At 49.9% G+C, this 15,268-nt stretch overlaps 1 protein-coding gene across 2 annotated transcripts in view; it reads left to right on the top strand.

Moving 5' to 3' along the window:
* NAV2 (neuron navigator 2) overlaps positions 1-15,268 on the top strand; it is a 367,959-nt gene that overhangs the window by 287,043 nt on the left and 65,648 nt on the right. For both annotated transcript variants that reach the window (XM_008148978.3, XM_008148980.2), the window contains exon 12: positions 12,318-12,456. In XM_008148978.3, the coding sequence (XP_008147200.2) occupies positions 12,318-12,456 (139 nt within the window). The remainder of the gene's footprint in view (positions 1-12,317; positions 12,457-15,268) is intronic.

Here is a 15,268-nt window from a genome sequence, read left to right on the forward strand (position 1 = left end):
TTTGTTGGTGGGTCGGATTTCTTTCCTGGGCTTCGGAATGGTGAGCCCCTCCTAGCTGGTCCTTTCGTAGCAGAGTAGCTGGGTGCCTGGGACTCCCTGGCGTGAAGTGGGCTGGCTCAGCTTGCTGACGAGCTGCCATCCTGAGATTCATTCAGCGTCTTTGTCCACTTTCTCCAAGGACCGCAATGTAGTGAAATGCTCTGGCCTAGGAACCTTACAAGGTAGGACGATTTCCTAAAATCTGGGGCTTGGAGGCGGGTACGGTGCATGTCCTGTCTTGTCGTTCCTTGAATGGTATTAGAAAGCTGGGCAGAGCCGCCAGTGGCTGCAGCTGCTGAAGTCCCCGTGGGCTCTGTGCTGGGGAAGTCTCTAGACAGGAAATTCAGCACCCTTCTCCCCTGACCCCCATCCCCTTTCATTCTTAACTTCATAGTTTTAGAGGGAGCTGGAGCATGACCCCAATGTCCTTAGTCCACCTGGTCATTTGGGTAATGCCAATATTTCCCAGACCATCTTATCAACTTAGGCTACTGATACTGAAAAACAGCGTTGACCACCCAGCTGTTTTAGGTCCTTATTTCAGGTGGGTTTTTTTTTGGGGGGGGGGACTTTTCAGCGTGGGTGGGAGAGGGAGCTGGATAGAGGCATTGTCCGCCCCCACATCCCCCTCCCTCTGCCACACAAGAACTGCTAGTGGTTCCCAGTGCCCTGATTAAAATGACTTGCAGTTGGAGGTTTTGTTTGGAATCTAAGAAGCCGGGGGAATTTGCGGTTGATTTTACTAATACTACAAATGACTGGGTGGGTTTTTTTTCTGGAAACTAGGCTCCAGGAGAGATGGCATGGGAGATTTAAATATGAGTACTTGTCTTGTTTGTTAGGGCTGCTATAAAACTGCCCAAAGAGGAACATTATTTTTAGTCCAGACAAGGGGAGGGGAAAACAATGTTCGTTACCACTTACTACTTGCCAGGCATCTAACAGACAATGTCTCCGTTAATTTTTGTTGCAAAACCGGCAATATTATCCTTAATTTTGCGGTGAAGCAGTTGGAACTAAGAGAGGTTAAGAAACTTTCTCAAGGTCACACAGCTAATAAGCAGAGCAGGGATTGAACCCAGGTCCCCTCCACCACCCTTCCTTGTTGGGCATGGGAGATGGCTGGGATGGTTTAATCTGCGAGTTTAAATGTGGGTCAGCTGGGTGAAGGCACTATTTGTTGTGAAGAACTCACCAAAGTTCACCAGCCCCGGCTGCTCAGACGCTGCTGGTTTCTGGGTGGGAGGGGGGATGTATATTAAGAAGCAACTCTGCCTTGGTAACAGTACCTACCTGGGTGTCTCCGATCTCTTTGAGGCTCCTGGGCAGATGGATAGATCTGTGGCTGGGTTTGTGCTTATACCTAGTTCAGAGTGGGTGGAAGCCTAAAGCGGAAATCAAATCTGGGGAGGTTCATAGCCTTGGGCTAACCGGGACTGTGCCCTGGAACTCTGGGGCTGCCTCCTGAAAAGCTGAACTAAAGGAGTCCTGGAGGGAGAGGTTGTACACCCAGCATGTTAATGCTGACCCACGCTTGGCACTGGCTGCTCACGTGTGCCGGGTGGCTAATTAGGGCTGAGCTGCTCTCGGGTTGTGACACTAACTTTGGTTGTTTCTTGATAGGAGTTCCTTCCCCTACCCCAGTGGTCGGCAAACTGCGGCGCACGAGCCACATGCGGCTCTTTGGCCCCTTGAGTTTTTAGCAAAGGCCAGCTTAGGAGTGCCCTAATTAAGTTAATAACAATGTACCTACCTATATAGTTTAAGTTTTAAAAATTTGGCTCTCAAAAGAAATTTCAATTGTTGTACTGTTGATATTTGGCTCTGTTGACTAATGAGTTTGCCGAACACTGCCCTACCCCATTGCCCCAGAAGGGGCAGGCCCCTGTCGAACTGCAAAGTGAGGCCAGATTGGTTTTGGGGTACAGCCACCTCTGTCAGCTGCCCTGAGGCTGTTGCGTTTTGTTTTGTGCATTCAGGTTACCAGACCCCCTAAAATGTATTGGGAGGAAAGGGGAGCAAGGGAGGTGCAGAGGGGTAATAGGAGTGCTGGGGTTCCACAACCCCCTCCATCTGTCCAGACTAAGCCAGCCAGCCAGTGCCCTGTCTGGAATTCTTCTCCCCTTCCCCTCACCTTTTAACTAATTGGAGATGTTTTAAGAATAATGATTGCATTAAAAAGTATCCTGGGCTTTTTGGATAACAAGTGGGAGACCTGCGTTCTTTTATGACCAGGATCTATTTAAAAGCATCTTTCCCTCTGCTCTTAGGTTGAATGAATGAGGTTAAGAAGAGCTTGGGTTTCGGAATCTGGCAGATCCAGGTTCAAATCCAGCTCCATTTATTACCTCTGACACCTTGGGCAGGTCAACTAGCCACTATAAGTCTCAGTTTCCACATCTGTGAGAAGGGAACATTAACAGTTTGTGCCTTACGGGGTAATGGAGAGGAGGAGTGTGCGGGATTATGTGTGTAAAATACTTAGCAAGGTGCCTGGAGCCCACTGTGAAAAGGTCTCACCTTGTGTAAATGTTGCCTGTTATTTTCATTAGCTATAGAAAATATGCTGAATTCTGTGGATGTTGAGGGTCCATGTATCTTCTGGTAAACAGAGCACCAGGGTGGGTTTGTGGAGATCTTTGGCAAAAGCGTCAGGCAGTGGACCGAATGTCAGCAGCCCTCTCCGGAGCCTGGGAGGAGGAGGGCTTTGTGTAACTGAGGTCAGCAGACAGGCTGGTGCCTATTGTAACAATGAGGGTCTAAGGCATCTGGACCAGAGCGCTGGGGTTTCCATCCCAACCAAGCCAAAGGGAGGAATTTCACGCTTACTCAGGGGACCACCTACTTGTTCAAGGAATGAGTTACCAAAATGGGACAAAGGTGGCTTGGGGTGAAACTCAACCCGGGGCATTCTGAGTGCTGCTAAATCCCCTTCCAGCCCTCTTTAGGGGGCCGGTGGTCCCCCCTCTCCTCCCCAAACGATGGGCCTTGCACCTGGCACCGTCTGTAGACGCTGCCTCTCCCCCGGGACACTGTCCATTTATGGCAGAAAGAAGCAAGTTTTTGCACTTGAACGTTATCATCTATTTCACAGTGTGGGCCTGCATCTCCTTCCTGCAGTCCCTGCGGGTCCCCTGGGTCCTGGACCGCAGCTGACGGGAGCCGGTTATCTCCTGTGTGCCTGGAGTTCTGATTTGGTGCCAACAAAAGGCTATGCGGGCTGGGTGTTACTAGCACCATATCACCCAGAAGGAGCCCTGAGCCTGGAGGAGAGGCTGCTGTCTTAACAGTAGATGACAGAGCCAGAGTTCAGACACAGATCTGCTTTACCCTTCTCTCCGGAGCCTGTGTCGCCTCCATCCAGAGCCTCTGGGGCTCTGAGGTACCCTGGCCCTGCTAGATGAGACTCAGTGTTCTGAGATTAGTGTCCACCTCTGCCCATGGTTTGATTTGAGCTCAGGTTCTGGGTCATTTTGCACCAGAACTGCAAGCCATGTAGGCTGATCCCAGAGGTGAACCCTGGAGAGTGGTGGCTCGCTTGTAGTTTTATTTGAGTAACTGTACCTTTTTTTTTTTCTTTTTGGTGTGGAAAACTTTAAAGTCTTTCTAATACACATAATAGTGTTCATTAAAATATGTCAAATGAATAAATAACCAGACTATCAACTGTCTACCTGTCACTACTTGAGCCAATTCAGCAGAGACAGGATTGAATCATATATGAGCATTTATTCCGATAATGCTGGCAGCATGGGAGAGCAGCAGGTCATCCACAAAAATCTGCTCTGCCCCCACCATAAGCCAGCCGCAGGGATAAGAATAGGTATGCAAAATGGGCACTTTATATGCAATGCGAAGGGCTGGGGGTGTGCAAAGGGATGGGAATTTGCAAAGGCCCGGTTTCTGCAACAAGGTTGTTAATCTTTGCCAAATTTCCAAGTTAGCTCCCAGGTCCCACGTGCAACTCCTAGTCAGGTTGGACTGTGCTTTTTTGAAAAATCAGAACAAAACAATCACGGTTAACATTTCTTATCTTTTTAGCTGGTCCCAACATTCTATTTCTGCCCCCAACAGTTGAATACTCTTGGTTTTATGTTTGAGTTCCAGCTTCAGCATTTCCTACTTGTGTGGCCTTCGGGCCTATCTTTCCAAGCCTCAGCCATCTCATCTGTAGAATGGGTATAGTATTAGCCTGACAGTACCTGGGAGAAACTAAAGTGGCAGAGCCTGGCACATTGAGCATTATTATTTTTATCATCAAGTTGTGAGGATTAAATAAAATAATGCAAGACGTCTAATTAGCACAGAGTCTGGCACAACTTTGAACTTCAGTTAAAGTTGGCTATGATATGATTATCATTCCCAGATAGACAGTGGAAGGTGGGCCTCTGCAGGAGCCCTATTGCATTCTTTGGAAGTGAGTTTTCCTAATAGGCACAGCAGTGGTTAGAGATGATGCTCTTGAGAAAACCTCCTGGGGAGGAAATAGTTAACATACCTGTCTGGTGGGAACCGTAGGTAGCCAAACCCTTTCCCTTACCTCCGGGTTCCTGCTGAGCCTGTGGTTGGGCTTGCTCACTCATCCACACCGAAGGATCTCATTCCAGCCTGGGCCCTGGGGTTTGGAAGGAACAATTGCCTTGAACAATAGCCAGAAAACAAGTTCCACCAGTCTGGGCTTTTGCAACTGAATACAGCTGTCTGGCAGGGGGCACGGACAGCCAGCGGTGTAAAAGGGCTCTGCTGGGATTCTGGAGCAGAACTGGAAAAGTGAGCAGGTAAGGCCTGGACACAGCCCTTGGCGTGGCTCTGCAGTGTGTTTGGTTACCAGAAAAGAGGCAGAAAGGGGACGGGGTGGCCCAGACTGTTTCTGAGGACGTTAGGCCCTCCTGGAAGCAGATGGAGTCTTTGGAGCAGGAGAGTGGGGTGGGGGTGGGGGGGCTCTGCTTTGTGAAGATTGCTTATCAGAGCCACAGTTACAGTACTGCATCTCTGCTGGCCTGCTGCGGCTTATTAGTGAGCAGAGAACCAATAGATATCAGCCATCCGACTTCTTTACAACGTCGTTTAGCATGTCTTTCCCTTGAATAAACAACAGTATCTCGCAGGGAGTCCTTCTGAAAAGTATAATGACCCTCCAGAACCTTCACTAACTCCTCTTCCCAGAGTCCCAGTCTCTTGCTAAAAGCCAGGAATCCTCGAGGCCGGGCGTGTAAATCCTAGTGGAAAAATCCGTTTAATCATTCCCTCTAACCTTGGGGTTCTGTTTTGCCTTTTCGCTTCATGGGAGATGAAATTATCAATGTAATACCACACTCACTCAAGACCATCACAGATTCCTGCTGCATCCACCTACTCCCAGAGGAGTCTGAGATTTAAAAACAGTGGTGCTTCAGGGGGCCTGGCGAAAGCCCGTTCCCCTGCTCAGTTCTGTGGAATGCTGGCTCCCGCAGCAGTGAGGAAAACAGCGAGTGTGGTGTGAGAAGCCGGAATAATTTATGACTCTTTCACCTGTGCTTCCGTAGCAGATAGCTTGTGTTTGAGCTGTTCCCGTTGTGCTTTAAGCCCTCTGAGTGGCATTTGAATTCCTGACACAGTGATGTCAGCATCCCTTGGAAGACTCTGAAACTGGTTCTCCTGGTTTTATGGGCCTTTCCAGTTTTGGATGGATTTCCTGGTCACTTTTTTTTTTTCTCTCTCTTCTCATCTGTATTTCTCCAAGAGGAGCAGACAAAGAGCCGAAGCCTTGTAAGCCTTGCTTCTGGTTAAAATGTTGTCTTGGGCCCTAGCCGGTTTGGCTCAGGGGATAGAGCGTCGACCTGCGGACTGAAGGGTCCCAGGTTGGATTCCAGTCAGGGCACATGCCCAGGTTGTGTGCTCGATCCCCAGTAGGGGGCGTGCAGGAGGCAATGGATCAATGATTCTCATCATTGATGCTTCAATCTCTCTCTCCATCTCCCTTCCTCTCTGAAATCAATCAAAATCTATTAAAATAATAAAAGATTAAAAATGTTGGCTTGGCCACTCTAGCTGGTTTGCTCAGTGGTTAAAGCATTGGTCCTCGGACTGAAGGGTTTTGGATTTGATTTCCGTCAAGGGCACGTATCTTGGTTGCTGGCTCGATTCCTGCATTCAAGGCCCCTGCCTCAGGATCCAAAAATACTGAGTTTCGGAGTCTTAAGGAAAAATAGCAAACATTTGATGGAATTCCTTCTTCCCACCATTGGTTAAAAGGAGGTGAACGTCATTTTCAGATCTGATTGCTTATAATTCCATTTGTGCCGTTGTCTGCTGGACCGATGGAGGACACTTCACGGAGTAGAGAAAAAGGTCCATGGCTGCGATCTGCCTGGGAAATGGTGCTCTTGAACAATAGCCAGTGTTGATGATTGTGAGGAATCAGTGGATGCATCTTCTTGCCGTTTCTCCAAATATCTCAGCCAATGAATTTGTAGGGCATATCCATGACATGCTGCCTTAAAGTTAAAAAAAAAAAAAAAGGAGCACAAGGCTTTTTCCACTAAGGTCTTTGGAGTAGCCTTGGAAGTCTTACAGTGTAGAGCAAAGGTGAACCAGAGTGGGGGAAAGTGAAGAGGGGAAATGCTTTCTTGGGTTCATCGGTTCTTCTGGTCATTCATGTAAAAGTCATCCATTTAGAAAGTGAAAGCTCCTTTAACATCTTCCCACACGTCTGAGGAATGCTTGGTGCCCAAAAAGAGCTTCTTAGAGTTAATCAGGTTTTACTATACGGTTTATTGAAGTTTTAATTTTTAAACTGACGCTCTCTTACAAATATCACCTGTAAACCAAGTGGTTTTGCATAAATTAAGAGGATGGCCACTTCTTATCTGATTACTCACTCAGATTGAACAAAATGAATTTAAACAATTAGTAATGTGTGCAAACTTGGATCGTTTTCTTCAATAATCCAGGCTGTGTTCACAAATTTAACTAACCTGGTTTCCTCCGGCTCTTCATATGTCTGACAGGGTAGACTTACCAGCGTCACAAGCAAAATCTTTCTAAGCACGTAGCCAACTCTTACAAATCCATTACAGTCACAAATGTTGTAAATTATCTCAAACACTCCCTTTCTTTTTACATCTGAATGCAATTTTCAAATCTTTTATCTTAAAAATCTCATCAGAAATCAGTATTTATTTAAAATAGACATCACAAGACTGTTTTTCAAATTCTCTAGTATGTCTTATACCCTTTTAAATATTATAAACTAGTGGCCTGGTGCATGAAATTCGTGCACTGGGGGGGGGGGGTACTCCCCCAGCCTGGCCTGTGCCCTGTCACAGTGCGGGAGCCCTGAGATCCATCACCCCAAAGAGGTAGGCCCACCCATCTCTACGAGGGGCCCACCCATCTGGGGCTCCTCGATGGATTGCCCCAAAGAGGTAGGCCAGAGCCAGGGGTCCCACTTCCGTGCTGCGTGGAGCCGAGGGACCCCCAGGCCTCACCATGTGGAGGCCTCTGCCAGGCCCCGCCTCCATGCCGGGCCGCACAGAGGCCTCCACCGGGCCCCAGGCCTCCTGGTGATGGATTGTGATGGTGTGATGCAAGCACGCAGCCTGCTGATCGGTCATTACACATGAGGGCATCCTGACCAATTGCATATTGCCCTTTTATTAGTATATAGAGATTATCCCAATGACCAGAAAAATTTCATCCTGAAGTTAAGTATTAATATTGTCATTTACTTCATCATCTCTCTTCATCCTTTTAACCCTTTCCAGGATTTAACATCATTTCTCCCAATTAAGAGTAGCAGGTTTATCATCTCAGGTGGGTCCAGGACCAGCCTATGGTTTTGCTCCATCAGATTGAAGACCATGAGGCAGGAATGGCCAACTCGTATTCCAGAATGACCGCTCAAGAGCCATACCTGGAAACCCGGCCCTTCTTTCTGCTGTGTCATGGGGGTCCCTCCGGCCTCTGGGCTGGAGTCTCATTTCACCATACAGTAAACACACATCCTCTCGGCTTCTTTCAAGTTTCAGTTGTAATCCGTTTTTGTAACCTCTTTCAATATTTATCGCCTGACATGGGTCAATGGACTTTTGTTCCCCATCCCGGGTTGCACCTAATTTCCTTTGCCACTTGACTGGATTCCACTAATGTCCTTGCTGCCTGAATGGGTGCTGCATGCCTTCCACATTTTTCCTGTCTGACTCTTGGCCACATGTCTGGAGCCACTTGACAAACAAATTGCAATTCCCCACTAGTTGGCATGGGTGTACCAAGTGGTAAAAAAAACTAAGCAAACCAGTTCTGAGCAAAAGAAAGGATTAATTCCCACCGCTTGGTCTCCCAGGGGTGCTCCTGCTTTAGGAACAGCTGGACGCAGGAGCCCACGGGCGCCATTCCTCTGGACACTGCTTCCCTCTGCTCGCTGCCTTCCGGGCTGCTGAGGATGGAGTGACTGATGGCTGACAGCTCTTGGCTTCAATTGCACTTTTCCCAGAGTTGTGTTTTCATTCTTCCCAGCGTCTCCTGTGTGGTCATACAAGTTTGGGCGATACTATTTTAGATGACATTAAAGAGATCATTCCAGGACTTCAGAGCCAGTAAGAGGTGCATGTACAACGTGGATCTCTACGAGGGGCACAGAAGAGCCAGTGTGCCCACGTTCCCTCGTTAAGGCAGCATCATTACCACAGAGCATCTCGTGGAGCTAGTTTTCCTTAGAATACATCTTGGGACTCACTGACCTACCCTTGGCAGCTCGTGACCATTTATGCTCTGAATTTGGGGCAGAAAGACAAGTTGAAACTAAGTGGTTTATATCTAGACAGACTTCGCAGTGTCCCAAAGACCCAGAAGTGAAGGAGACGTGGCTGGCTTTCCGAGGGCAGGGACGGCTCTGGTTTCTGACATGCGGGCAGCTCGGGGGACACTGAGGCCGCTCTGCCCAGCATGGGCTTCCCTGGGTGTCACTGCCCCTTCATCGCATCACCAGTTGCCCCACTCCCACTCTTCTGTGGGGCAGATCATGGACATCTACGTTTCAGGCCAGCTCAGTTACAAGGACCTCCTGTAAACTCAGGATAAGCCTCATGATGCGCTGGTCCTAAGGGGGAAGAGTCAGGTGTGTGATCAGTACTCCGGGCCCCACTGGAATAATATCCTGGTGTTGAAAGGCCACAGAGGAAGAGCGGGTGCAATTTCAAAGCAAAAAAAATCTGGGGTTGGATTCACGGGCACCTGTTACTAACTTCCTGTCCTATCTCCCCACCAGCCACACACCTCTCCCATCAGTCCTCCTCTTTCTTCATCAGAGTATAGGAATTTCTGCTGCATTAGACTCCTAATTGCAGAGCCGATGCAATGAAAGACTCTTGGGGTTTTCATTTAATCGTGAGAGCAGATTTGAGTCCTTTTCCACCTGTTACGTTGTGCTTTCCTGAGCCTAGGTGGTATCATACATGTGTCACCCCTAAGGAAACTGAGGCCCAGAGTTGTGATTTGTGAAAGAATGAAGTGGTGAGGGCCCTGGGCTCCTAATCCAGTGCTGGTGTTGAGTTTGCATCAGAACGTGCCCCATCTCTCCTCTGCACATGAGTTCGGTCAAGAGGCATTTAATAAGCACCTACTATGTGCCTGGAGATGGAGGAGAGGTGACTCACAAGGCGAGGTTGACCTCACTGCAGTGTCACCCTGCAGGTGCTGGCAGGGGAAGAGGTGGGCTGGGGTCAGGTAGCGTTTCACCCCCAGCTCTGCCCCACCTTTGCAGAGTGACCTTGGACGATGATTCTCACAGCCTCAGTTTCCTCGTTATGAGGCAAGGCCACCTCTGAGTATACAGGAAAGCTGGTGAGAATTTGTGCAAATGTTGACTGGTTGGCACGTGGCAAGTGCTTCGTGATTGGCCCTTGTTGTGAAAGGCGTGACCCAGGCCAGAAGGGAGCACATGTTCTGAAATAGATAGACAGTTCTGCATTTTAAACCCAATTCAACATTGACTGAAAAGCACTGGTCAGCATACTTATTCTTTCAGCCTTGAAAGTGGGGAGGGTAATAGGTGCCTTGCAGGAATGATAGGAGGACTGGAGAGAGATGTATAATATGTGCAAAGTGCCCTGCGCTATGCCTGACACCTGAGTGCACTCAGCTGCCATCCCCGGGCAGCCTCTGCACAGATTTGGAAGGGAGAACAGGCCTTTCCGTCAGGAAAAACTAGAAAATGGTCTGAGTGTATAGAAATGAACCCAAATGTGTGCAATGGGGAACTCAGAGTACAGGGAAGTAAGGGTGGACTTGGGGATCTGGAGAAAGTCTCGAAGGAGGATTTGGAGCCAAATGGAGGTCAGACCAAAGCAGTGGAATCACATGCGTGACGTTTGCTAAGACCCTGGAGCCTGGGACCTTCTGGACCCTGTGACTTCACCATACAGCGCCTTCTGAGCCCTCAGGCTTCCTGCCTTTATCCTTCTGCTGGGGACCCAGGCACACATTTTCCCCTCATTTCTGTGGGACCCTCCAGGTGGGCTTTTGGAAGCCAAATAGGAGAGCTGAAGGGAAAGGAGATGAAAACAGATTTTCACTAAGCCTCTGTCATCCTGCCTGCCCCTCAGAGCTCAGGGAGGCACCTTATAAGCTGCTGGAATGAACTAGGACTTCTTCTGAGTTATTGGGGGTGGGCCTCACCCACCCGGCATTTCCGAGGCAAGACCCGGGTGGAGGGCTGAGTGGTGGGTCCAGGGGCTAAGCCAGCGCTTTGCTATCAGACAGCCCAAGAGTAGCTGCTGGCTCACCATGCCTGCTGTATGATGTTGAACCTGGTGCCTCACCCCGCCAGCCTTGGCTTCCTCCCGGGAAGTGAGCCGTGGCGTGTGCCCAGGTGCACTGAAAATTGCCGTAAGGAATGCTGCCTGGCGTCACAGGAAAGAGGTTGACTCTGGAGTCATAATGGCCGGATCCCAGTCCTGCTCTACCGCTGAGTAGTGGTCCGGCCTTTCTGAGCCTCAGTCTCTCCATCTGTACCATAGGAAAACCATAGTGCTTGCTCTTATTTTCTCTAGATCAAGTAGAGCAGTTTTAGATGCTTTTTTATAGTCCCATGGGTTTACTAGTAAATCACCTGCGATGTACCTGCCACCCTGCAACCAAAGGAGAAAGTGCAGCAGGCTTGGTGGGTGGGGGGTGAGGAGGGACTGTGGCGGACAGGAAAGAGGCCTTTCTGAGGGGGTGACACTTCAGATGAGAAGGAGGCAGCGGCAAGTGTCCAGGAAGAGGGACAACAAGTGGAAAGCCCTGAATACAAGAACCCTGTTGGCTTAGAAAGAACAGAGCCCATGTGGCCAGAGCCAGAGAGTGATGGAGAGGCTGGTGGAGACAGGACTAAGGAGGGAGGCGCTCAGAGGGTCTTGAGGGCCAGAGTAGGCGTGTGGGTTTTCAGTACCCAAGAAGCCACTGGAGGATGCGCCCGTGGCGCAGCAGGACCTGACTTGCGTTTCAGATGGCTGCCATGAGTGGAGTGTTTAGAAGTGGGTATGGAGCTCAGCGACCTGTTGGCCATAACCTAGGCAGAGTCGGTAGCAGCTTGAACTGTGGGGTGGCAGGTGCACATTGCAAGCTGAGACGGCAGGGCCAGGCGGGGGATTAGATGCCGTGGTGGTGTGGGAGATGGCAAGGACGAAATAGAAGAATCGTTGCCTGGACACTTGCCTGGGGCCGGGGGTGCAGGTGGTCTCAATGGACTTGAGAGGTGGGCAATGAAGAATTCTATTTTAGATGTATCCTGGGATATGATTAGAGGTAGAGCTCTCAGGCTCCTGCTGCCTTTCGTTGCCTTGGAGTGAAAGGCAGGAGTGGAGTCCAGAGTATTCGAATGGCAGCGAGAATTCTCCTACTTACTCTGATGCCCAAGGAGGGAGCGGCTGCTGCATCTTTCTCTGCACCGCTCTCCGCTCCAGTCTCCAAAGCCACGGCTCCTGCTCGGCCGAGAGGCCTGGGAAGTGGCCATTGGCTTTTATAAAGTTCCCAAGACGAAACTGAGGATAGGAAGTTGAGTAGTCTCTTTAGCCACCACTCCTCAGGGAAGCACCCAGCCCTTTGGGGAAGGTCTGTATCAGCCACTGGACCCAGCTGCCCATCCAAAACAGCAAGAATGGCGGCTCCCATGAAGATGAGTCACGTCAGAGGCAAAGAGCTTTGTCTGGGGCTTCATGACACATGGAGCCTCGGGGATGGTGTGCGTATGTTGGCACCAGCAGCGTGAGCTGGCGCAGGGGGAGGTTCTGATGCTCAGGATGTGTTTGTCTTGGCAGCTGGGATGACAGCAGCTCCGTCAGCAGCGGGATCAGCGACACCATAGACAACCTCAGCACTGATGACATCAACACCAGCTCCTCCATCAGCTCCTATGCCAACACACCTGCCTCTTCTCGCAAAAACCTGGATGTGCAGGTAAGGAATGGGGTCCCCCCCCTTCAGGCTCCCCCAAAGGCCCTGCCAGCAGAGAGCCTTGGTCTTGTGGGCCCAGAGGGCCGTCAGGGGTGAGCAGAATCCCCAGGACCATGAGACGGGGCCCAATCTCCTGCTCGCTGCCTGTGTGTTGGTCCCCAGATGGTGGCCTCTCCCTGCAGGGGAGGGGGTCAGGCTCAGGGCACTGGAAATGGGAGTGGGGAGGCCTCGCCACCCTCACTGTGATGGCCTTGGTAAAACCATGTTTCCTTCCTGGGCCTCAGCTTCATAATCTGTTTTTAAAACGACAGGATTCTGACTCCGTGGCCATTCTTAACCTGGGGTGTGTGTCCCCTCTTAGCCGTCCACGGGCATGTGTCTGATCCCTTGAGAGTGATGAGGTGGGAACAAAGATTGAAAGCCCCGGATGGGAAGACCAGTACGTCCCGACCAGAGCTTGGGCACTGTCCGTGTGTAGGTCACATCCTCCTGACGATGTGGTTTTTTGGGCCCACGGTACTATTTTTCTTTGAAACTGAATTCCATGTCAAATTTTATAAATTGTGTTATTTTAACACAACTTTTCTCTTGAAAAAAAATCAGAAGATATTGCCTCTTTGAAACTAGGTTCTCCAATGGCAACTATCAGCAATGCCCAGGTGTCCCCCCCTCTGGCCCAGCACCCAGGCCTCAGGGTGCACAGCTGCCTCACCCTGAGACACTTGCGTTTTCAACCCCGACCTTACACTCTCAGCTGTTACGATTTGAATACAGTGCCACCTTATATTTGCTTTCCAAGCAGTTTCCCAGGGGACCATTCACTCACCCTCATGCCATTCCATGGTCGGAGGGAGGGTTTGAGCCTAGTCAGCCCATTTCACTAGTGCAAAGCCAAGTGCCATCCTCACGCCTGGTCCCCAAGTTGAGTCTGAGCAGCACAAGGTCTGGTCAGTCATGGCACTGGCATATGGGGGCTGTAATCTTTCCCATGATGGGTCCCCTCACCCGTGCAGCCGCTGCCTCTGGTGAACCCATGGAAGGTCTGATCCGGACAGAGTCTCCCAGAGGGACCTTGGGAGGGCAGAGCTGACCTGCCCCCTCCGCTCACTCCCTTCAGTGTCTGTTCACTCCCTTCCTCATCTGCTTTCTTTCTTGGCGTTTCTCACTCTGTACAGATCGGGACTGCTTTGGTATCTCTTTGCTCTCAAAGGCGTCTTTTCTTTGCGGGTATGTCAGAGTGTGGGAGTCATTCGGCCCCACAGAAATGAGTGATCACTGCCTGATGACATGTATTAGGTGGAGCCTCTAAGTAGTTTGCCTGTGACTTCTTGAGTTTTTATTTTAGCCAGAATTACTAATTATTGTTGGAGAGGGAGGATGGGTTGTAGTAGTTGTTAGAGGAGAAAAAACTATCCAGATGAAAGAGGCACAAAGATTTGGGGGTGCTGATGATGTTCTTTCTGTAGCTTGATTTCTGGGTGGTAGTTATATAAGTTAAGCTGATAAAATTTATTCAAGCTGTATACTTAAGATTTGGAACATCAGTATATGAATCTTATACCTAAAAAAAAACAAAAAAAACCTAAGTCACACTGCCCAGTGTGATCACTGTTCAGTCAGTAATTAGACATGTTACCAGCTCCTGGGCACCCTGTGTCCCTCCCGCCTCCACTTGCCAAACCTCACAGTGTCCTCCGGTTCTCCCTTCCTTGTGGACACCAATTTTTTATCTGCTATTCATCCTAATTTCATAACATACGTAACATAAATGGCAACCGCTTCCATGCATCCTTAGATACTAAAATGGGGAACAAAGGAATTGATCCCTGGGTGTCTGCATTCAGGGGGCAGGCAGGCTATGAGAGATACTTGAGAGGAGAGAGGGAGGGAGGCGGAGAGGAGGGGCGTGAGGGAGGGAGGGAGGCATCGAGGATCAGTAAATCAGTAGTTTCTCTTTTAATTACTCGCCAGCTAGGAACAGGCTTGCTCCTAAGGCGCACACTAAGCAACAAAACACTGTTGGAGGAAGCTTCCGGTCTGTGTTCCCTCCGCACAAAGCCGGGGTGGAATCTACTTTCCACAGCGACACAGAGTGAGCATCTGGGACCTGCCAATGCTTTCCTGTCGGCTGCACTTGAATCCGGTTCATGCCAGGCCCCTCCTCTTTGACCGGCTCTTTGTTTTCATCGAGCTCACGTCACATCAGAGCAGGTTCAAAAACACATGTCCCTTGATCACGACCAGAGAGTTAATTACAGGGGACTTAAAGGGTTTACTATCCACTGGGTTGTTTTTGCTATAAAAGGACCTGCGTTTGAAATATTTAAATAAAATCCACGCAAGTAGGGATTGGAATAAGACACCGACTTGCACCAATAGTTACTAAGTTCCTATGGCGATGCTCTCTGTAAGTGGGTTTTTAGTAGTACCTCTTTGTTCCTGTCCAGGGAGCATCTCCAAATATTTGAATCCGTGTTGATGCAGCCTCCCCCGTCCTCTCTGCACCACTTGGGGGATGCGAAGGGCCATTACTCCTCCCCATCAGCAGCAGGCAGCGGGCAGAGGTGCCTGGCCGTCCTTCCCCAGGGCTCAGTCTGGTTCCGCACATCCTGGTTCCGCACATCCTGGTTCCCTGGGTGGACGGGCAGCACCGTGTCCCAGGCAAGGCGGGGAGAGTCAGGGAGAAGCGGCTCAGCGTGTCGCCGGGAAAGCAGGTTCCCTGCCTAGGTTTTCAGGTTCGAAAGCCTCGGAGGAATAGCTAAAAGGAAGGACATCTAAGGAACAGGACGTGTGGTCTGGAAAGCCTGAGAGTGGC

The sequence above is a fragment of the Eptesicus fuscus genome, chromosome 13, assembly GCF_027574615.1.
Source record: "Eptesicus fuscus isolate TK198812 chromosome 13, DD_ASM_mEF_20220401, whole genome shotgun sequence".
Lineage (NCBI taxonomy): Eukaryota > Metazoa > Chordata > Mammalia > Chiroptera > Vespertilionidae > Eptesicus > Eptesicus fuscus.